The sequence below is a fragment of the Nanorana parkeri genome, unplaced genomic scaffold (assembly GCF_000935625.1).
Source record: "Nanorana parkeri isolate BGI_ZX_2015 unplaced genomic scaffold, ASM93562v1 scaffold920, whole genome shotgun sequence".
NCBI classification, from domain to species: domain Eukaryota; kingdom Metazoa; phylum Chordata; class Amphibia; order Anura; family Dicroglossidae; genus Nanorana; species Nanorana parkeri.
Genome location: NW_017307188.1, coordinates 274389 through 298421, shown reverse-complemented (window position 1 = coordinate 298421; position 24033 = coordinate 274389). Strand labels below are relative to the sequence as shown.

Sequence of the window (24033 nt, the reverse complement as noted above, 5' to 3'; positions counted from 1 at the left end):
CGAAATGGAGTTACTTGTTAATGGAAAGATGGTGGTTAATAGGGGCCCTGAGACTTTGGATAGTAAGAGGGGCCCCAAAGCATCTAACAGCATCCCTGTACGTGCATGCATGCATAAGATCATATCTCTATATATGTATAATGTAAGGATAAATATTACCTTATAATAAATACAGACAGAGGGAATTGGGTGCAAGAAATAAGCCAGCCAGGAGCTATACTGCCCTATATAATGTACTACAGAATTCAGTGAGCTGCTAGTATTCAGGGTGCCCAGCCAAGTGGATTTATTGCTCCATGAGAGACAGGTAAGACGCACCCTAGTGGCCACTTTTAGGCATTACTGCGCCTGCGATCTAAAAACATAGACATTAATTAAACAAAAATGGCTAAAAAAATAAGCCCTGAACATATATAATAAACATAGTTTTGAAAAACTGAACTGAAAAAAAAAAAGTAAAACCTGTTGATAAATTGTATCAGTTTCGTACTCAATGATTCCCGGGCTGTGCAGTTCATAAATTAAGAAAATACCAACCGGTATTAGAGCAAAGGCTGCAAAATTCTGTAATCAATATAATTACAGCCACTGACAACGCACAAAGCCGTCTCTGAAGGTTTCCTTTGTGTCTACCTGCAAGTTCCTGAAGGACAGATGTACTCTGAATACACATTATCTGCATCTTCATAGAATAATGCACACGCATTTCAATGCATTGCCACGGATTTCTGATGTGTCGCCTTATATTTTCTCGGTGTGTGCATTTTAATTCTTCTATACGGAGGGTGAAAATGCTTCCAGAACGTGTTTTCTCACAATTTATTGCTCGAGGAGAATGGAGTCTATAGAAAACAATGCATTTTTTTTATTGTCTGTGCGTCTCGCGTAGATAGTTGGTGTTGAAGACCGCTGCTGAATACATTGTTCCAGTTCTAAAGGAGGTTTTACAGCAGATCTCATATAGATCCATTTGGTTATAGTTACCATTAAGTTGTCTGTATTTTAATGTCATGGTAGATCTGTAAAAATAAATTAATCAAAGCAACTGGACTCTGGAACTTGCGCATGTGCAGTAGCGAGCAAACTTCCGGCTACATCCTTACAGCTAGTCACTCGACTAGCTTTCTCAAGAAAGCTAGTCAGATGACCAGGGAAACGTCTTCAAGAATAATACAGCGAGTCCAGTTGCTTTGATTTATTTTTTTTACAGCTCTGCCATGACCTGGATGAACGAGAACCTTCGCAGACGCTTTATGTGATGGTATTAAGAACAATCGAAGGCTCTTGGGGCTCTTTCATGTTGCTGTTTGGCACCCATCATCCATACGTCTATAGTTTGGTACTGTACACCTTTAAAATGTGCACGTCATCGCACACCTCTATGTGCAGTGTGTTGCAGTGCCATTCATAGTCAAAGGCACCCCAATGCACAACAGAGCAGCTGCCAAGGCGCGGCAGCGTATCACAACGCACATACCTTGTGGTGTGGCGGCAAAAATTCTGCATGTGCCTTAATTAGTACTTTGAGGTGCGATGCACCCTAATCTATAGCAGGTTAATGTGCATTGTAACATGCTATGACATGCATGTGCTAGTGCACTCCAAATGACAGTATAGGTCAGGGGTGGGCAACTCCGGACCTCCAGCTGTGTTTAACTACAAATCCCAACATGCCTCTGGGAGTCATGCCTGCAACTAGGGATGTCCTGATACCGATGCTAGCATCGGAATCGGGCCCGATACAGGACATTTTGACAAGTACTTGTCAAAATGCCCCGATACATAGCGCCGAAGCTTGCACTGTTTTTAAGAAAAAGTATCGGTAATTGTACTTGTACTTGGGCCTGAAAAAGTGGCATCGGGACATCCCTACCTGCAACTGTCAGTCTTGCAATGCCTCCACAACAGCTGGGATCTTTTCACCTTTACTGACTTACCTGTGTGGAGGTGGCCATCTTGGCTTTGCTTCCTCATGTCATGGCTGCCCCCTAATGACTGGAGATCCAATGATGGGTGAAGGAATAATCAAAGCAGCAGCAGGAGAGGTGGAGGAAGCACAGATCCACAGAATGGCTGAAGAAGAAGCAGGGAGATCCTTGAGATCCTTGCACTGCAGGTCTTCAAGTACAGCTTCCTATCCAGCAGTGGCATCACAAGGGGGGTGCGGCCCGCACCCGGGTGACACCAAAATGACTTGCAGTCATTTTGGAGTCACCCCCTCTGAAAAGTCGGGCACTCGGTCATGGACCGAGACCCTGACAGTTGCAGGAGAGAGGAGGGGAACGGTCGGCATACCTCATCCCGCGGGGTGAATGTTCCCTCCTCTCTCTGCCAGTGTCCATCACCAAGATGGCCGCCGGCAGGAATCACAAAGATGGTTGCGCATGCGCGATGACGTCATTGTGCACGTGCATGGTGATGTCACATGCATGCGTGATGACGTCGTGCGGGGGGTGTCACCCGGTATCCGCTCCGGGTGACACCCGGCCTCGGGACGCAGTGAGCAGCACGGTAGTGAGAACTCCAGATCTGGTGAGACTTGCAGTTACAGGCACAGGACCTTAGATGATCTCGCACGGCTGATATTCAGCGGTCATTGCACAGGAGTGCCTAGGCACAGAATGCACTTTGCTATTTTTCAGGAGGAATTCAAAACAAAAAGGAAAATATTTCAGGGTACTGCCTAGGCTTAAAGTGCATACATAGACAGACTTTATATAGTCAAAATCCCATCCAGGTGACACCTATGTAAGAGCCCCCCCCTCCTTTGGGGATATTTCTTCTCACTTTCTGTTTTATCAGGACAGGAAGTAGAGGGAAATCTCCACAATAGACCACAGAGAAAACAAAAACAACCTTGACAGGGGTTCTATTTCTTTCCTAAGATTCAATGAATGTATAACTTGATTAAATGGTATTTATAAATGATATGCTAGGGTTATGCCTGATGCAATACGGTATGATGTGAGGTCAGACGTAGACATTTCTAGTGAGGCCATAAGGTTACATACGGCATTTTCCTTCAACAGTCATGAAATATAGAAGGAATGTTTGTCTGCTCTGCCCAGGGTTTCCCGATGTAGTAGGTATTGTTCTCCTAGCAGATGGGCGCACACATTAGCTGTATGCCAGCTTGTGATCATGACACATCCCTTGATCAACTTTCTATTATCTTTCTTTCTGCCCCCGGGGCAATCCACACACACCCATCACAGAAAGGAACAAGCTGTTTACACAGGGACATAGTGTGGTGCCAACAGTCAAGTATAAGAGAGGTGAAGCTTCTCTACAAACAAACCGTGGAGCTGGTCAACGCAAAGACAGAATTAAAACTAATGTACTTCTCTCCTGCTAATGTCTGCAGCATGTGCCTCATATGGGACCTGGAGCTGTATGTAAGCATGTAGGAGTATGTCACTTATTGTGGATGGATCTAAATATGCAATACAGTCTGGAAACCTATTTCCTTTATAGGCGAATGATGTGTAACTACTGCAGGGCATGGGTTAAGCTGTTTCTGGCCTAGTGGCATTTGCTTGCCATCCCCTGCCCTGGTTAAGACTCAGGGGCTTGGGCACATTGCTTTTGCACTTAGCCATACCATGGAGGAAGAATCCAGGCCAAGCAACAAAATTACCACATGGAAATGGTCTTTGTACGATTTATTCGTTTTAAGCACTGGGACTAGGGTTGCCACCTTTTCTTCAAGCGAAACCCGAACACTCAAGCGACGTGCGGACATTTTTATGGGGAGAATGAGTGGTGGCTTATTCATTTGTAAATAATGCCACCCATTCATATGTAAATATCACAGTTGAGACTATTTTCAGGGGGGGGGCCAGTAGCCCCTATCTTAATTTTGGTTGCCCCTGTCTGCCTGACATCTTGTGTCCGGGTTTCTGCTGCCATGAAACCCGAACACAGCATTCAAAACCCGGACTGTCCGGGTGAATCCGGGACAGGTGGCAACCCTAACTGGGACACTGGTGCTGGTAGTTTTTGGTGCAAAGCTCCAGTGCTGAGAACCTCCATGAATAGTAGCTGGCCAGTGTTTAATCCTCTATACTTTAAGTGAACCTGTGCCCAGACTTTGCACACTAAAGTATTTACATTTCGGAACAAGCAGTAAATGTACTTTAAAAGAAGCCATCATTCACCTTTGTAGCTACAGGCATTGTGTAGAAATGTGTCTTCATAGCTTAAAACAGAGGCACTGAACTCCACGCTCTTTTCCTATTAAAGGAGAACTATGGGGTTAAGTCTTTTCCCCATAGTTCTCCTTAGGGTAACGGGAGGACACAAACTAGCGTCCTCCCGTCACCCTAGGCTCAGTACCCTCCCCCGTCCGTTCCGCCAGTCAGCGCTATCGGAGCGGCGAGAGGGGAATCCAGCCCCTCCCCTGCCACGGCAGAGAGCCGTGACAGGATCGAGAGGTGAGCGAACGTGGGTATGTGTTCGCTCACCTCCCGATCTATGGAGGGGGGAATCCAGCCCCTCCCCTGTTAGGGCAGAGAGCAGGATCGAGAGGTGAGCGAACGTGGGTATGTGTTCGCTCACCTCCCGATCTACTGAGCCGACCTGTGACAGTCTCATTGTCACAGGTCGGCTAGAACTATGAGGTGAGTGAAAAGCACTCACCTCATAGTTCTCCTTTAATATCTATAGAAGCAGAACATTGGTAGCCCTCTAATGTAAACCCACAGCAGGTGTTTCCAAGCTGTAATGTTTGTTTGTGTTCTTTGAGGATCTTTAAAAATGAATGACTTTTCAAGCAGTATCACAGTACAAGCAGTACAAGCAGTTATAGGGGTCAGTGACTGCTAGTTTTAAAGCTCTTTGAATGCTTGTTAAGACCGTGTGAATGATTTAATCTGCATAATGTAATGTTTATAGTCTGGGGTTCCCCTAACGCTCCCCTATCGCAACACTTTTTAAAATACTCTTCCAATGAGACCTTCATACTTAAACTTACTCCCAATAACTAACCCTTTAAAGCAGGGGTGGGCAACTCCGGTCCTCCAGCTGTGCTTTAACTACAAATCCCAACATGCCTCTGCCTCTCGGAGTCATGCCTGTAACTGTCAGTCTTGCAATGCCTCATGGAAATTGTTGTTCCACAACAGCTGGAAGGCTGGAGTTGCCCACCCCTGGTCTAAAGTGAGCCCTTAAAGTGGAAGTACACTCAGGAATATTGGGTACCCCCTCCCAGAAGCTTTTCCCATAATATGTAAGTACGCTGAGCATTTTTGCACATTATGGCATACTTACCTTGTAAATGCCCTTTTCCAGCGGTCCCCCACGTCATCGGCTCTTTTATCTCTGCCTGGTCTTCTGCCGCGCTCGGGGTTTGGGCCATGCTGGCTGGCCAGGCCAAGATGATGTAACTTCCACGCATGTGCACGGGTGTTGCTGCATCCCGGCACAGAATCACACATGCAGCACAGGGCACAAAATGCTTACAGACATGGAGAAATATTCATGAGAGATGAGACACACGCAGTGCCTTATGCTATAAACACCGTACCTATCAGCATTTGTTAAACACAAGTTTAGTTCCACTTTAACACTTAAGCCCTCCTAACCCTAACACTTAAAGGAGAGCTATGAGGTAAGTGCTTTTCACTCACCTCATAGTTCTAGCCGACCTGTGACAATGAGACTGTCACAGGTCGGCTCAGTAGATCGGGAGGTGAGCGAACACATACCAGCGTTCGCTCACCTCTCGATCCTGTCACGGCTCTCTGCCATGACAGGGGAGGGGCTGGATTCCCCCCTCCCCGCTCCGATCCACCAGCGCTGACTGGCGGATCGGACGGGGGATCCGCTTCAGCTGCGGCGTCTCAGTATACCGTGCGCTGTAGCTTGCGGTATACTGAGCTTAGGGTGACGGTAGGACGCTAGTTTGTGTCCTCCCGCTACCCTTAGGAGAACTATGGGGAAAAGCCCTAACCTCATAGTTCTCCTTTAATCAAGCCTGAAAACAAGCACTCAATGCTTAAAGTGGACCTATCACCAGATATGGTTTATCAAGCTAAGTGCACGCATGTTAAATAATGTGTATGTGTAACATTTCTTTCATTATATTTCCACTTCTAAATACGATTGTACAGAGATTTTTGCAATCAGATTGTAATGTGTTTGGACAATTTAAGACAGCTCTGGAAGTCCTCACTCTGTTGGGTCCACCAGAGCTCTCTCAATTTCTGAGGGCTGCCTGCTACAGCTCTCTCCAAGGACACCTCCCCTAGAAGTCCCCAATTCACCACCTCAGCTCAGCGATGCATTCCAGCCCTCCCTACCCTTCAAAATGCGCCATATTTTGAATATGTTATGTCTTCTTCTCCAGAAGGGGGGACTTGGAATGGAGCTGAAGAGGATGTTATGAAATCAGAGAAAGTGATGCATTGCCAAAGAAATCTCATCTAAGTAGAAGCAAAGGTGGTAGGAGGAGGAAAACTTGCTGAGCCCTTAAAAAAAAAAAGGAGCTTGCTCTGTGACTAGTGGGCTTTGGCCACTGCTGTAGAGCTCCCCTCCAGCTCCATTCTGACTGCATGCATGGGGCCCCATCTAGGTTCTTAGGTCCTAACAGGATTCTATGGTGATTGCAGGTGATAGTGTAATCTAAATTGTGGCAATCTTTTAGCAAGTCTTCAATCCTTGGTGTGCGTCTTTCTTCTCAAACTCGGCTTCACATTTCACCAACTGCAACTGGAGTACGCCAAAAGCCATAATCATAGCATCACAAGGGCTGTGGTAAAGGCCATAAAGCAGTCTTTAGGAGAGCCTCTGTACCATCTTATACCCCACAGTCCATTTTTGTTAGGGACCACTGAGCTACCTGAGTGTATTATGTTTCATATTGCATAAAATTGGTACTACTGGAAACCACCATGTTAACTTATTAGACTGTGAACCTGTAAGGGCCTCTGTCACTTTGACCATTCAGTGTAAAGTTACAAGTTCTCGTAAGATCACTTCCCTGGTCCCTGATACTCAGAAATCGCTCAATGCGTCCATTTAAGTAGCCAGCAAGTGAAGCAAATGGCAACCACACTCAGTTTAAAAATCTTTTAAAGTAAGGTGTACATGGAAGGGCCATACACAGTACAAACTGGCCATTCTGGTGGCCAGTCGCACTGCCAGAGCATTGTCACATGGGGGATCTCCGAAACTGATACAAAGCTGACACAGGGATTAGACTTTGTGTTTTCCGAGAGATGAACAGAGAACAGGAAAGGTACGTATCAGTAGGTGAGTGGGGCAGGGACTTTCAAGGGAACCTGTCACTTTGCTTTAAATTATTAAAGTATGGTTATTTACCTCCTTGCACTTGGTCTCCCTGCCTATTAGTAAACTAACGGACCCATGGGGTGCAGTGGTAAGTGTTTGTTGCCAAAGTAGTCCTGAGACTGCCCATGGTTGGTTGCCACCACCTCTCATATTCTAGTTAGAGACTTCTTTGCTATTGGTGTGACCCCCACCATCAACTGCTGACAGCCAGGGCCCGATTTACTCTCTCTGCTGCCCCAAGGCCAGGTTCCTCAATGCGCCCCCCCATATGGAGAATGGCAGACCTGCATACAAGTGATCTCGGCGACTTTGCTGAGATCACATGTACAAAACAAGCGGCAGCTTCCCCGCTGTAAATTTAGCTATGCTTGCCCAAAGCAGGGCTAGATGTAGAAAACAACTACCCGCCCGGCGCCCGGAACTGCATGTCCCGGGCATCATGAGATAGGAATACCGAACTCCTGCTGCCCCTCTACTCCCTGCTGCCCCAAGGCCGGCCCTTGGGTGGCCTTGTGGGAAATCCGGCTGACAGCATATGGCTCATTTTTTAGTATAAATCACAAATTGCAATATTATATGTGTGTGCTACAGCCAGTATATTGAAACTGTGCAAATAATTCTGCCCTGTTGTTGGGAGTTGTAGTCTATCCTGCCATGACATGCAGCTTAAATAAAGGACTTCCATCACCCGGTGCTCATAAGTGCAGCTGTTTAATTTTCGCTGCTACGTCTTTACCCCTTCCATTGTGAGATTTGCAGAAATCTTGCCTCTTCCTCTCTGTAGCATTGGATAATTGCCACTTCCTTTCAATAGTGTCGCACAAAGGAGACTTCCCCATTTAGACACTGAACAATGTAATGCTTCCTAAATCTCAAAATGAAACTTGATTTCCTTCCTGTGTACATATCAGGCCTGCTCGAGTCCTATTTCCATTGCACTGTGCATTTTCTGGCCTGCGCCAGTCCTATTTATATTCAATTGGGAGGCTTAAAGGAGAAATAAGCAAAATTTGATCTAAATTGGCCACATAGCAAAACCATGTTTTATATTCTAGATATCATCAATATAAGCCTGTCTTTAAAAGCAAACTTACTTGATGTGCCGTCTTTGGCCTTTGTGCCTCCAACTGATGTCCACACATGCAGACATTTGAATGTTCATTTCCAGGTGTCATCCTTTGTAAAACACAGTTCATCAGGTCTGTAGCAGGAAAAAAAACTTTGAGTTTCATGATGCAACAGGAGCTTCCCCTACAAGCCTGGTTTATGGGACCGGCACTGTGAACACTATGACCTGATATAAGTGGTGAGTACAAATACAACATTTTTAGAATGTCAGATACAGGACCGGATAAGTGAGTTATCATATAACAAAGTGGCATGTTTGCATATGTGTTGGCAAGTGTTGCATTAGGATAGCCCGTTCACAAGGCACTGACCCTTAACGAGCTTCAACTCATGAATCCCTACACCAGTGGTTCTCAACCTGTATAATGTCAGGACCCCCACATTTGTCCTTGGTCATTAAGTCGCAACCCAAGTCACACCACACTGGAACGCACGGCACTGCGGTACTGCAAGTTCCGGAGCAAGAGATCACACTGTGGGAGGGCAGTGTGTTTGGTGTGCCATTCAAATGAATGGCAACACAATGCACCTCCTGCATCAGAACGAACAGTAGGTGCGATTGCGTGGTAGTTTGTGATTAAACACTGACATGCACACGCAGCCACAGACACAATCTCACACACAGTAGACACCAACACAGTCCCAACATTTTTTTAGGGGTTCAGTGTGGGCTGCTGTGCTGTGGCGGAGCTCCATCCATATGTGCATTGCTTGTATAGTTCCCTTACACTCCCTGTAGAGGTGGCGTGAACCAAAATGTGACGTCAGTCGGGTCACGTGGGGGAGCTGTAAGTATAGATGGAGCTCCCTCACGGTCATACCCCCAGCCCACCCCACCTCAAGCTGACACTCGGTAGCATATTTTGAATTGCCGCTCGGCACGGGAACTGACAGTGCTGCGCTGGGGAGGGGCAGAGGAGCCTCTCTCCTAAAGTGGAAAGCATGCAGCGACCCACTGAACACGGGGTTGCGACCCACACAACCCACCATGGCGGCTGAGGAGCCTCTGACCTTGTGCAGAGGAAGGCATGTGGCGACCCACTGAACATGGGGTCACGACCCACCAGTTGAGAACCACGGCCCTACTCTATCTTTTGGCCAATGCAGCACACCACAACACATGGTGCATTCACGGTGGTGCTTTGTTTAGTGCTGAAGGGTAAGCACATATTTCTACACTCTATAGGTGTAGGTCAGTTTGCTCTACATAAAGGTACCAGCAGGTCCTTGAAGAATATTTAACTTTTGCTTCAAACCAGTTCTCTAAAGCTTGCCTTCGCCCACGATTTCAAGTGCTGCGTTCCGACACCATACCCTTATGCATGGCTTGTCTAGCTATAAACCCTCCTTGTTCCTGAATTTAAATGGAACACACTAGGTGGTGCTTTAGTGTAGAATATACTTTTTTTTTTAATAATAGGGGAGCTGCCGATCTTGTTTTTGGTGCAGGAAGCCTTGTGATGAAAACTAACATCATCGCCTCGCTATGTTATGAACAAATATATCACCTGAATGTCGCATTTATAGTTCGGGTCAGTGCTATGCAATGCTATACCTGATGAACGCAGAGCCCCACATGATGCCCTATAGGGCGCAGCATGGAGGAATGGGTTTCTTGTATGACATCGGTATACAACCTGTGTACAATGAATCCTTCTCATCAAAACCACAGACTGGAAGTGGAGCGTTTTACAAAAACAGTCACTCATGAAGACAGTCATGGAAGTTCTCTGAGAGTGTCTTCCCTGGATCGTCCTCACAAGATTGAAAGGCTAAGGAGAATAGGAGACAGCCCAGACATATCAGTGGACAGGAGACATGCCGGAGAGATCTGTGGACAGGAGACATCCCGGAGAGATCTGTGGACAGGAGACAGCCCGGAGAGATCTGTGGACAGGAGACAGCCCGGAGAGATCTTTGGACAGGAGACAACCCGGAGAGATCTTTGGACAGGAGACATCCCGGAGAGATCTTTGGACAGGAGACAACCCGGAGAGATCTGTGGACAGGAGACAACCCGGAGAGATCTGTGGACAGGAGACAACCCGGAGAGATCTGTGGACAGGAGACAACCCGGAGAGATCTGTGGACAGGAGACATCCCAGAGAGAATTTTCACCGTAAGAGTGCCTGTGAGTTTCACAGCTGGACACGGTCTTTATCAGAGAACGGGTGACAGTGAATTTTCTATGACGGAATCCTGCAACTGTGAAAAATCAGAATTACAGTTGTTTGTATGTAACCACCTATTACCCATCATTAGTTATCCTCCTTTCCTCCGAGCTACTTTTGGTTTTTTTTAACTGATTTGTCTTTTGTATTTTATGGTTCATATTCATAAACTTTGTGGTTGTTTTTGTATCTCTCTAATAAAAACACATAACAAATGGTATTATAGGTGGAATTAGGCTTTAAGGGCCAATTAACATCTATGCATTGCACGAACGCGCGTGTTTCTCCGCAACACGCGTTACATATTTTAATAGGCCACCTTAATGCAATGCACGTTAACGCGCGCAATAACTTGTAACGCGCATTAACGCACCACACAAATGTAGATGGACACTAAGGAGTAGGGGGAGGGGTGTGCCATTCGTACATTGTTTTTCCTTTGTGAAATGTTGGAGGGTATGACATTTGGGTGGCACTGGCGGTTCACTTTATATCCAAAATGAATGCTGCTAGCAACGGTTTTGCTTCATTTTACTATGAGGGGAGTGCACGTTGGTGAAAATGGAGAATGGGGCATCCCAATACAAATCAAGGATGTCTCTGTATACATAGAAAACAGCCACCAACCCTGATACAGACACAGTCACATGTGCGCATGTCCATACCTCGGTATTCTATTCTTCCCCTCACACCACCCGGCCCTCACCTCTATTCTGCAGACTGACTCAACACCATTAATCACTGCAATTATTCCTCCGAGTCCACGTTGACAGTGTGGGCAAAGCACCCTTACCCAAGATGGCCGCCCTGCTCCTGCCGCAGTCCGCTCTCATAGTAAACACTTCAATGAAGCGTGAGCTGGGGTGCAGTCATTGGCGGAACGGCAGACGTGGTTTACCTAACCTCAAGTTTTCGTCCAATGGCAGCGAGTCCAATTGCCAGGACGGGGAGCCACGCCCCCCGGCAATCATTGCTTCAGTCTGACTGCTGGGCGGACGGGCTCACTGAAGGGCAGCACAGGAGGAGATGGCGCCAGGGGATCTGATGGTAGCCGCTGAGGAACTGGCCGAAAAGGTAACAGCTTACCCCCAGCCATTGTCCGATCGTCCTTCCAGTCTTCTGTCTTTGATATACCCTTGTCCCTATATAACTCTTTTTTATTATAATGGTATGGTCCATGGTTCCCCTTTTCCTTCCTCCAGGAGTTGTTGGTATGTCCCGTCATGAGTGCTTTGGCAGCGGAGAATGGGAGAAACCATTTGATAAGAGGGAGATAACGTGGACATTATTTGGTCACGACATTAACTCTTACAGTGCCAGCTGTTTAATTACGGTGGAGCAGCTTATTGTCACCATTCGTATGTGTCTGATACATGTTAGTACAATCAGTGTATGATCTGCAGATTGCTTCCTGACTCTGCAATATTGGGCAACCTGTGGCTCTCCAGCTGCTGAGCCACTGCAAGTCCCATTATTGCTACAGGACAGGAAACAGCTGCTGGAGGTGAAACAGCTGGATGGTCTAACCCTTAAAGTTCATGTACCCCCTAACATTGAACTCCTCCTATTTCCTCCCCTTTGCTCTGTTAAACATACAATTCAAAGTGTTTTGTTAGATCTGTTTGATAAGTGCAGGTCCTGCCAGACATCCCGTGATCTGATAACAGGACAGGCAAAGAGCACAGGAAGTTATCAGTTATTGTTTTCTCTGTGGACTACAGAACCCATCCCCCTTTGTTATGAAGAAGTGTAGGTGTTCTGTAGTCCAAACACATTTCCTGTCCTAAGGTGACGACGCTGCTTCTCCATAGACACAGTATGGTGAGGGTTGTCACCGCCAGGTTGATGAAAATAAGCCTGAAAACGGATGCATAAGCCGCCACATCTGATGACTGTTAAGAGCTTAGTCCACCTTTTGGACCAGATTTCATCATTCAGCAATATTGAGGGTGCTATACGTAGCATGGTCGTGTTTCCTAATCTCCACCATCAAACTTCCCCCTGTAACTGGCCGCTGGCATTCCAAAAAGGAAAATCTAAATGCCCTTTTTTCTTAACTAAACCCACAGTCACATGATGCTCCTGCCCCGCCTCTTCTCCTGTTTACATCACGTGGGGTCCTTCCTCAGGTGTCCAAGTCACTTGGTTCTGGATGTGGACCCTTCCTAAGGCTTGTGCTGGTGGTAGCAGGGCCTTGTACGCAGACTCCCGATGGTGGAACGTCCATGGCGGATGTGCGGAGGGAGAGGAGTGAAAATCCATTCGCTTCTCTACTCTGGTGGGAGGAACAAGGATTACATCACATCCCGGCCCCTGAACGCACAAAAACGCTCGATTCCACGTCATGGAGAAGAAAGTTCCCCCCTCGGCTGGATGATTGTAGTCTGACAATGGCGGAATACAAGTCAAATATCGACCATCGCTGACTGGAGGGGCCGAAAGGGCCACATACTGGTAGAAACTGGACCAGCGTATATCCGGCTTTACATTGACTGTCCGTTCATTTTACTTTGTACATAAAGGAGCGGAGGAACATCTCCGTCATGGCTACGTGATCCTAGGGTGGCTACATGATCCTAGGGTGGCTACATGATCATAGGCCCGCTACATGATCATAGGCCCGCTACATGATCCTAGGTGGCTACATGATCCTAGGCCCGCTACATGACCGTAGACCCGTTACCTGATCCTAGGGCGGCTACATGACCATAGGCCCGCTATATGATCCTAGGCGGCTACATGACCATAGGCCCGCTACATAATCTTAGGGTGACTACATGACCATAGGCCCGCTACATGATCTTAGGGTGACTACATGACCCTAGGCCCGCTACATGATCTTAGGGTGACTACATGACCGTAGGCCCTCTACCTGATCCTAGGGTGGCTACATGACTGTAGGCCCGCTACCTGATCCTAGGGTGGCTACATGACCATAGGCCCGTTATCTGATCCTAGGGTGGCTACATGACCATAGGCCCGTTATCTGATCCTAGGGTGGCTACATGACCATAGGCCCGTTATCTGATCCTAGGGTGGCTACATGACCATAGGCCCGTTATCTGATCCTAGGGTGGCTACATGACCATAGGCCCGTTATCTGATCCTAGGGTGGCTACATGACCATAGGCCCGTTATCTGATCCTAGGGTGGCTACATGACCATAGGCCCGTTATCTGATCCTAGGGTGGCTACATGACCATAGGCCCGTTATCTGATCCTAGGGTGGCTACATGACCATAGGCCCGTTATCTGATCCTAGGGTGGCTACATGACCATAGGCCCGTTATCTGATCCTAGGGTGGCTACATGACCATAGGCCCGTTATCTGATCCTAGGGTGGCTACATGACCATAGGCCCGTTATCTGATCCTAGGGTGGCTACATGACCATAGGCCCGTTATCTGATCCTAGGGTGGCTACATGACCGTAGGCCCGCTAAATGATCGTATGGTGGCTACATGACCCTAGACCAGCTACATGACCCTATTCCCACTACCTGATCCTAGGGTGGCTACATGACCATAGGCCCGTTATATGATCCTAGGGTGGCTACATGACCCTATGCCCACTACCTGATCCTAGGGTGGCTACATGACCGTAAGCCTGCTAAATGATCCTAGGGTGGCTACATGACCATAGGTCCGTTATATGCTCCTAGGCCCGCTACATGACCCTATTCCCACTACATGATACTACGGTGGCTACATGACCATAGACCCCCTATTTGAGCCCAGGTCCTGGGGCCACTACATTCCCCTCAGGCACACCGCCCGCAGAGGAAACGTTGGCGTCTTTAGTGAAGTGACTAGAATGCGTCGGGTATATAATTTTCCGCTTCGCTCCTCTTTCATGTTCCCGGATCCTCCGGCGGTCCCGTGTAACACACCCGGGTCTTCTCCTTCATTACTGGCGTGTCGGTGATGCAGGTTCCGCGGTTAATTATAGATTTAATCAGCCAGAGAACCCGTGTAACGCGCGTCCTTAATTAAAGGGATGAGTTGGCAGCGCTGCCGGAGTTACGTCCTTTGTGCTGACAGCTGTGAAATAAAAAAAAAATAAAAGGTCATAAACTAAACTAAACGGCAGTAAATGTTTTCATGGCCGGGCGAGCCGAGCAAATCCGAGCGCAAATAAATCCACGCGCGCCATTGTTTTATGGCCAGGGCCCGTCTGTGAATGATTAATTTATACCGACTGCTAGCTGAGAGCTCCGCTGCGCTATGTTAAAGCGTGACTGGAGGCAACAAATCTCCCATTAAAATAATTATTTACCCCCCCTTAGATATTTACCCCCTTCCCTGCCCCCGCCTTCCCCAAGTTTTCATCAAAGGGAAACCTTTGATATTGTTACTGTGATCAGGAATTTGGGATTCTAGAAAGTCAAATGATCTCAGCCGTGTGGAGTCTACAAGGGCTGTTATAATGAGAGAGCGGAAGTGGACGGTTCCTTCAGTCCCTGCCCAGCAGTTGAGTAGGATTCATGTACTGAACCTCTGGCAGTCTCATGTTTTAGTGCGAGAGAGGGGAGAGGAGTGCGAGAGAGGGGAGAGGAGTGCGAGAGAGGGGAGAGGAGTGCGAGAGGGGAGAGGAGGGTGAGTGAGTGAGAGAGGGGAGGAAGGGAGGAGGGTGAGAGAGGGGGGAAGAGAGTTGGGGAACTGATGGAGCTATGCACTGACATCCAAGAAGAAGCAAGCCCCTGCACCGTGGGCCATGATAACGGCTGGGAATGAAGTTGTATTCTGGCGTTGACTCTTCATCTGTGTACAGAGCTGATGTACTGATGTGACCTGCAAACAAGCCGGCAGGCTGGCACCATGTACTGTGTACACACGGAGTGATAACCTCTGATTGACTTCTCTGTACACATGGTGCAGGCGGGTTGTAGGAAGTCAGATACATGAACGTTCTTCTTTTACTTTTCATGCATGGCGGTAACATGTTCTCCTAGAATACACGGCGTCACTCACACGGGGCCCTGAATGAGGCATCATGCACAGGGAAGGGGTCCCCTGTCCACGGTGCTTCAAGGCCTTGAAAGGCAGGTAAGGTGTGCTGTGTTTCCTGTACTGAGGTGACCCCCGTCCATGTCATTTGTCTTGCAGTTCCTCCGGGTCACCAAGCGCTATCTTCCTCATCTGGCTCACCTGTGCCTGATCAGCACCTTCCTGGAAGACGGGCTCCGTATGTGGCTGCAATGGAACGAGCAGCGGGATTACATCAGCATGTCGTGGGGCTGTGGGATGTTCCTGGCCACCATCTTCGTCCTCATTAATATGTTTGGACAGCTAGGTGAGTGTTGGACGCCATCCGGAGGGGACACTGTTCATGGGTGCGCAGCTCTGTCCTGATGCAGATTATCACTATTGAACATCCCGGCTGCCCATTACAGGTCCTCTTAAAGGGAATGCATGCAAAGCACCCGTCCAGATCTTCATTCATCGGGGCGTAATGTGGGAAACCATGGATCTGGCCAATGCAGCTACAACCTGGATGTCCCTATATCGAGTGTGTGCTACTAGTGCACAGAGCTTGTGAGCAGCGGATTTGGCAGCTTTCTAGTCCAATAGTATGGCCAGTATTGCCTACTAAGCTCCGGATGCCCAAGCTGTGGCCCAGGGGGTCACCTGAAAACCCTTCACATCTCCTGTTGCATGTCTGCAATCTCTGCCCATCTTCTGTTGCATGTCTACCGCCTCTGACCATCTCCTGTTGCATGTTCAGTCTCTGACCATCTCCTGTTGCATGTTCAGTCTCTGACCATCTCCTGTTGCATGTTCAGTCTCTGCCCTTCTCCTGTTGCATGTTCAGTCTCTGCCCTTCTCCTGTTGCATGTTCAGTCTCTGACCATCTCCTGTTGCATGTTCAGTCTCTGACCATCTCCTGTTGCATGTTCAGTCTCTGACCATCTCCTGTTGCATGTTCAGTCTCTGCCCTTCTCCTGTTGCATGTTCAGTCTCTGCCCTTCTCCTGTTGCATGGTCAGTCTCTGCCCTTCTCCTGTTGCATGGTCAGTCTCTGCCCTTCTCCTGTTATATGGTCAGTCTCTGCCCTTCTCCTGTTGCATGGTCAGTCTCTGCCCTTCTCCTGTTGCATGTTCAGTCTCTGCCCTTCTCCTGTTGCATGTTCAGTCTCTGCACGTCTGCGGCCTCTGCCCGTCTCCTGTTGCATGTCTGCCCATCTCCTGTTGCATGTCTGCGGCCTCTGCCCGTCTCCTGTTGCATGTTCAGTCTCTGCCCGTCTCCTGTTGCATGTCTGCGGCCTCTGCCCGTCTCCTGTTGCATGTCTGCCCATCTCCTGTTGCATGTCTGCGGCCTCTGCCCGTCTCCTGTTGCATGTCTGCATTCCTTGACCGCTTTCTATAGCATTACATTCACTGGATATCATGTAATTGGGGATGATCGGGGCCCCCTAGTAAGTTGACCACTGCGGTGCTAATCCATGAGCCAATGACCCCTGTTATGTTCTGGTGGGACGAGCCTCTTCCTGAGCCGCAGAGCACAGCATGCAGTGGATATATATCTATACTGATGTGTTGAGGTGCGTCATGTGACGTCAGCAGTCCTCCTGGCTGTATTGATCGATGGATATGTGTCATCTCCGGAGACTTGGCAGGCTGTCAGAGGGGAAAGGTGAAGTCAGAGGAGTTCTCTCTGTGCTGTGGAGTTTAAACCCCTCCTAATAGTCTCCATAGTCCTCACCCGTGTGCCCACCGCAGTGTTCTCCATCTCCACTCTTCTCACAATAGGGTTGTCCTTCAAGCAGATCTTATACAAGACAACCTAGACAGGAGCCCAGGGACCAGTAGATGTCTGGGGGCCCCAGCTACAACTTTCTTGCTGTAAACCAGGGGGGGTAGAGCCATTGGTCAACGCCATCACCTGACTGTCAGAGAAGTTGGTGTCTGATGGGGCCATGTGTTTAAAGACATTGAAATGGGGTGGCAATGGGGGTGGGTGGGGGGTGCTGATGTAACCTTGCTTAGGGCCCCATTCTGCCTTAATCCGTCTGTCCCTGTGAAGCTGAACTGTAAGGCTTCCTTTTTGTTAATATAATATCTTGTCTCTGCACAGCTGGATGTGTCCTCGTCCTCACTAGGAAGTTTGTTCCGTACGCTTGCCTCGGCCTCTTCCTGATCATCGTCCTCCAGGTGAGTGGACGTAGTCTGGCTCTGTACACAAATACTTCACCATCTCAGTATTACATTGCAGTAATTCCACCTTACTGACTCATTTAATGTCATGTATAATGCATTCTGCGAAAATACATCGAAGAGATGAACTCAGAATTAACAGGCTGCATGTAATCTGATCCTGAATCGGCTCACGGGGCAGAGACCGAAAACATGCCGCATATCTGTGTGGGTTCTGCGGACAGATCCTAGTGCTGCAAAAATGGATGAAACCTGGCATCCCTTGGCTCCCTCTCAGTATGAACATCGGTCACTAGAGGGCGGTGTGGGTACAGTAAGGCCAATGTCACACCAGGGGTCCCGTTGCTGGCTGAAGGTTGCCACCCACAGGATGATTAGGAGAGCAGGACCACCCACCTGCTTTAGCCATGCTGCTCCGTTGCTGACCCAACCAGGGGGACATTGCGGCGTTGCTGGTCTCGCACTGGTGAGCGACACTCTGCAGTGTTTTAGCCAATGAAGAAGCAGGCGAGCGTTCTCTTTAGCAAACCTTTTGCTGGCGAATTGCTGGACCACTCGCTGGCATATGAAAATGCTGCACACTGGAGATACGCTTCTGGATGTTCCATAAACTCCCTGCTTCATCCTCCCAGGGAGCCGCCATGAGCTGTATACAGACCACAAATCATTGCAGTCATCAGGTTTGCCCGAGAGATCTCAGAAATGTGGCTGCATGTGGAGTTCTTCTTCAATGCTTCGGCGATGTACTCCCTCCTAGTGCTGTACCTGTATGTGGTTCAGTAATGATTCAAGCAGCAATAGCGCCCTCTGGTGTTCAATTTGAGTGACAGCAAGTGTTAGGAGGAGCTCAGCCTGTACACTGAGCTGTGCACGCCCGGCATGATTTTATGCTGGATTGAAGTAACTCCTGTGCACATGTGGCATCCTGGCCCGGCCAATCAAGATGGCCGAAGACTCTGAACCAGGAAGAAGACCGGATTAGGACATAAGCAATGGTGATGGAGAAGAGTGTGGGCATCACAGCGCTGGAGGGGATTGCTTTGCTAGGTAAGTCGGCCATATTGTGCAGATACTCTGTGCATACATCGGGGCCCATTTGTTTTCTGGTGATTGACTGCCACTTAATGGCGAATTATTAGGAGAGTAAAATGTATTCTTCCCGATACTTTCAGGTGACGCGTGACACTGCGGCTGTCACATGCCAGCTCTATAGTATAGATCAAGAGCTGAGCGATCACAATTCGCTGATCGGTAAGCTCATGGTCTTCTCCATGCAGAGATTAATGACTGTCAGTCAGGGATTCCCCCCTCCCCTCTCTGCTCCTCCAGTACTTATTGGGGGGAGAGACAGGGAAGAGGGTGGGTACAGAGGGCACAGCTCTAGATAGCGGGCAGTAGGATGGATCTCAACATTGTCGGGCTGCAGTGCTGCCAGCCTATAACAGGCAGTAGCCCTCTACATGCTGACATTGGGTCACAGGAGGACATTAGTAAATATACTTCTGTGTAGGGCTGCAACAACTAATCGACTAAAGTTGTCAACGTTTTCAATCATCGATTAATCGGCTTTCGATTAGTTGGCCCTGTTCACGGCTCCACACACGCTGCGCGCCGCACCTCCTCCCCGCCTCACGCTCACCGCTCCCAGGCCCGCATCCACGTTCCACACGCCTCCCCGCCTCACACTCACCGCCTGCCCACATCCAAGATCGGCACGGGGAGAAGAAGTAAGGAGGAGCAGGCGTGGGGGAAGATAGCTGCCGACATAAGGGCCCGATGGTCAGGTAAGCCCTCACTTTCCCCCACACATGGTGCTCTATAATGTATATTATACAGAGCAATGTACCATCAGCTATAGAGGAATCCAAATCCCAGCAATACATTATACACTGCATGTATATTATTGCTGGGATTTGTTGTATTCCTCTATAGCTGGCAGTATTCTGCATTGCGCTGTATAGAGGACTACAAATCCCAGCAATAATACATTATACAGCGCAATGCAGAATGGCACCAGTTATAATGTACTACTGCTGGGATTTGTAGTCCTCTATAGCTGGTGCTATTCTGCATTCATTTCTGTGTAATTTTACACTTTTCATTTCACTGTATTACACACCGCAGTTTTTTTTATTTTCTTATTTCCGCCGCTCCAAGCTTCCTCCTGTGATGGACTACAATCGCAATACAAACTAGTAGTCCCATCACTGGAGCCATTTAAAAAAAAAATCAGATTAATCGAACTTAATAATCGTCTAATCGATTTTGAAAATAATCGTTAGCTGCAGCTCTACTCCTGTGACCCAGAGGAGACCTGCAGCCAGGAAGGATCCGGGCTATACTAAGCACTTTACTATTTCGGGAGCACACTGTTGCACAATTGTCATATGTTGTCAGGAGCACACTGTTGGGTTTTCTATGTATTGTTGGGAGCACACTGTTGGGTTTTCTATGTGTTGTAGGGAGCACACCATTGGGGTTTCTATGTGTTGTAGGGAGCACACTGTTGGGCTTTATTATAAATGCTGTGTGACTGATCACAATGTAATTTTGTATTAATTTGCTGTTTGCAGACCATCGTCTACAACATCCTGTGGGATCTGAAGTTCCTCATGAGGTCAGTGTTGATATCTGTTCTGATTTTCCCGTCTCTCTTACTGCGTCCCTCTCCCACTAACTGCTCTGCGGGGGGCTCAGAAAGGAACGTGCCTGTGCTTCCATCACAGCCAATCACATTCCAGCTGTCATTTAATGAGAGGCAGCTACAAATTGAATGAGAGCCTGGAAGTGATTGCTGGTCCAGCACAATGATCCTCACTTATCTGTGTTTGGTTTGAAGCAGAACTGCACCCTCCTATCCTTTCCACCCAGGGTGGGCAACTCCGGCCCTCCAGCCGTGCTTCATCTACAAATCCCAACATGCCTCTGTCTCTGGGGGTCATGCCAGTGACGGTCAGTCTTGCAATGCCTCATGGGACTTGTAGTTCCACTACAGCTGTAGGGCCGGAGTTGCCCACCCCTGGTTTACCGCCAATGAAGGTGCCGTCTTGGCCTCTATTGGCATTGCAGTTGTCATTTGAGGGCTTGAAAGTTCGGTTGGGGGCTGAAATAAGAACACTGACAACCTTGACGGCTGCCATGCCTTGAAAGTCACTGTTTTTGGGAGATGTTGAATTGGTGGGTAATGTTCCCCTTTAAGAAATGAGAACTGGCCGTTGGGAGAATGGAAGTTTGAACCTGGCGGTTCTAGAACAATACAGAACTGTTATTATTTAATCCAAACTCTCCGCTAAAAAATAACCAAATAAAATGAATAGCCCAGTAAAAGATAAAACAACCAATCTGGCCGTTGCTGCAATATTCAACTTCAGTCCAGTGGTTGCTACTGGTTTGTTCTTTGCCTCTAGATGTCCTCAGCTTGATGGCCAGCGTCATTTAACCCACTTCCTCCGAGCCCAGGTTTTCCTGGACCCGCCCCTGCCCATGATTGATCAGTAAAAGGAGAAGCAGCGCTAGAAACAGGAAAGGAAGAATCCTGATTGGATGTGTGCTTCATATTAACCAATCGGATTATTCCTTTCTTGTTTTTAGTACAAATTTGTGACTGAGACTCTCTGATTGGCCGCTATGAAGTGACACATCCAGTCAGATTCTTCCTTTGCTCTTTCCATTATGGAAGACTCTCTGACTGTATCTACACGGTAACCAATGGAAGACTCTTCCATTTACACTTTCAGATTACAAACCGCAAAGGAAGAATCTAATTGGATGCGCTCTTTATAGTGACCAATCAGAGAGCCTTCCATTCCGCTATGAAAATGTGATCGAAAAGACTTTGGTCACAACTACTATAAACAACACAGCCAATCAGATTCTTTCTTTCTGGTATGTAGTATGAAAATGTGAACTGAAGACTCTCTGATTGAATGTATCTATATGGTAACCAATTGGAAACCCTTCATTACACTTTCAGATTACACACCAGAAAGGAAGAATCTAATTGGATGCGCTCTTTATAGTGACCAATCAGAGAGCCTTCCATACTAGAAACGGTTAAGGAGAATCTGACTGGTTTCTAGTATGAAAATATGAACAAAAGACTGATTGGATGCATCCTTCATAGTAACCAATCAGATTCTTTCTTTTCTGATTTTAGGATGAAAGAGTGACTGACAGACTCTGGTCGCTATGACGTATACATCCAATCAGAGTCTGTCATTCACTCTTTCATCCTAAAATCAGAAAAGAAAGAATCTGTTTGGATGCATCCTTCATAGTAACCAATCAGTCTCTTGTTCATATTTTCATACTAGAAACAGGAATGGAAGACTCTGGGCGTGTCCTTTATAGTGACCAATCAGATTCTTCCTTTCCTGTTTCTAGTATGAGATTATGAATGGGACTGACTGACCATTATAAAGGACTACTTGAAGGATCGCTCCAATTTGCGATATGAATTTCTTGATTTCAGTATCATTATTTTCCTTATCACTCGCGGCGTAACGTGTTTTCTGTTTCCTCTCTTCTAGGAACATGGCGCTGGGCGGTGGTCTCCTTCTGTTACTGGCGGAGTCCCGCTCTGAAGGGAAGTCCATGTTTGCCGGGGTACCAAGCGCAGGGGAAAGGTCGCCACGTCAGTATATGCAGCTTGGAGGTCGCGTCCTACTCATCCTAATGTTCATGACTTTGCTCCGCTACAACGCCAGCGCATTTGAAGTGAGTCATAGCGGTGAAAGGCCAAAATCCAATGTACCCATCGCACTCCTGACCGAATAGTACCCTTAGAGTCGGGTGGGTGCCAAAGTGACTGCAGATGCCTCGGCAATCCAAGATAAGTGTCTGTATGAAGTCACTCGCACTCCAATAGAATTTCAAGTCAAAAACGGTATCACATGATATAGCAAATATTGGCCTTATGATGTGATGGCAATCGAGTCAATAAACCGTTTTTGACTTACAATTCTATTGGAGTGCGAGTGACTTTATACATACACTTATAGTGGTGAAAGGGACGCAGATAAAGGACTGGGGGTGACATGATCACAAGGTTGTCCTAAGGCCTTCTCCAAGTGCCATAGTTGTGTGCAGTAGAGGAGCAATGAATGGGTCTCTGACACAATGATTGGGCATCGGGCAGGGAACGTTAGTCTACAGATTGTGGGTGTAGAATTTTTCTAACCTCCTTTTTCCTTTGTTCCTCTCAGATCTTCCAGAACTTCTTCGGCCTGAGTCTGATCATCTTGGTTGCAATTGGCTTTAAGACCAAGTTGGCAGCCTTGACCCTGGTCCTTTGGCTCATGGTCATCAACATCCTCCAGAATGCCTTCTGGACGGTGCCATCTTACCGCCCACTCCACGACTTCCTGAAGTACGACTTCTTCCAGACCCTCTCGGTAACGGGTGGGCTGCTGCTGGTCGTGGCGCTAGGGCCCGGCGGAGTGTCCATGGATGAACACAAGAAGAAGTGGTGACCTGCCCTTGCCAGGCACAGCCACGCCTTACGCAACAACCCAATATATTACAGCCAATTGCTTCTCTCCGGTCCGCACCATGTGCACCTGACTGGTTGAAGCACACCTGACTGGAATGTTCCATTTTGTGCGGGGAGCTTTTCTGGAGTAGCTCTGACCTTGGAATGTTCCATTCAAATGGGGATCTTGTCAAACCTTACATTACTCTTAGATGGGTTGGCTTAAAGGGAAGGTAGCACCAACCCGGCTTGTCTCTCAGCGGTGTACAGTTATGCCCCCTGCTGGACACGGAATACTTTTATTACCGTGGTATGCGCATAGTAACATTGAGCCAAATGTCCTGCACCCCTCCCCCACACCTATCCTGCCATTCCATTAATACTTTGTAGCGGAGCCTTAGTATACTCCACTTCTGGAATGGCGCCCCCCTACCTCCACCCATAAACACTACCTGCATGAATAGTCGCAACCGGTCATTTCACGCCAGGTTCCTCAGCGTCACTGGATAATGGTCGCCAGGGGTATGAGTCGGACTTGGCGTGAAGTGCTGGAACCAGAGAAGAAACATTTTATCGTCTGAGGAATATTTGTAAAAACTTTTTTTTTTTAAATAAATGACTATTTTCAGATCAACAACCCAGTCTTGTGTCGTAATGTGTGACAGCCCGTAGGAACCTGAAGTCCAACCTTTGGCCCAAAAGCCCTTTGGTACTTGTTGTGTGGCCCTCGGACCCCAGCACTGATTTGTAAAAGGACTGCGATGGCAGTAATCTCTTGTCCAGTAACCTGTACCCGGTCCCTGTCTGTGTCCTGTAGCATAT

The 24033-nt window shown here is 47.9% G+C and overlaps 1 protein-coding gene across 1 annotated transcript; it reads left to right on the top strand.

Moving 5' to 3' along the window:
- The first annotated feature begins 11544 nt into the window (after nucleotides 1–11544).
- On the top strand, nucleotides 11545–23474 carry LOC108794979 (surfeit locus protein 4-like). Its single transcript, XM_018566128.1, has 6 exons — nucleotides 11545–11663; nucleotides 15695–15881; nucleotides 17662–17738; nucleotides 20315–20358; nucleotides 22271–22457; nucleotides 22946–23474. The coding sequence occupies exons 1-6, from the start codon at nucleotides 11616–11618 to the stop codon at nucleotides 23210–23212; spliced, it is 810 nt and encodes a 269-aa protein (XP_018421630.1). The 5' UTR covers nucleotides 11545–11615; the 3' UTR covers nucleotides 23213–23474.
- Nucleotides 23475–24033: the final 559 nt, after the last annotated feature.

What these genes read in the sequence shown, in the direction of transcription:
- LOC108794979 (XM_018566128.1), top strand. Translation starts at nt 11,616, where the DNA reads ATGGCGCCAGGGGATCTGATGGTAGCCGCTGAGGAACTGGCCGAAAAG. An exon ending in CTGAGGAACTGGCCGAAAAG is followed by an intron (nt 11,664 to 15,694) that starts GTAACAGCTTAC and finishes TTTGTCTTGCAG; the next exon opens with TTCCTCCGGGTCACCAAGCG. An exon ending in TAATATGTTTGGACAGCTAG is followed by an intron (nt 15,882 to 17,661) that starts GTGAGTGTTGGA and finishes GTCTCTGCACAG; the next exon opens with CTGGATGTGTCCTCGTCCTC.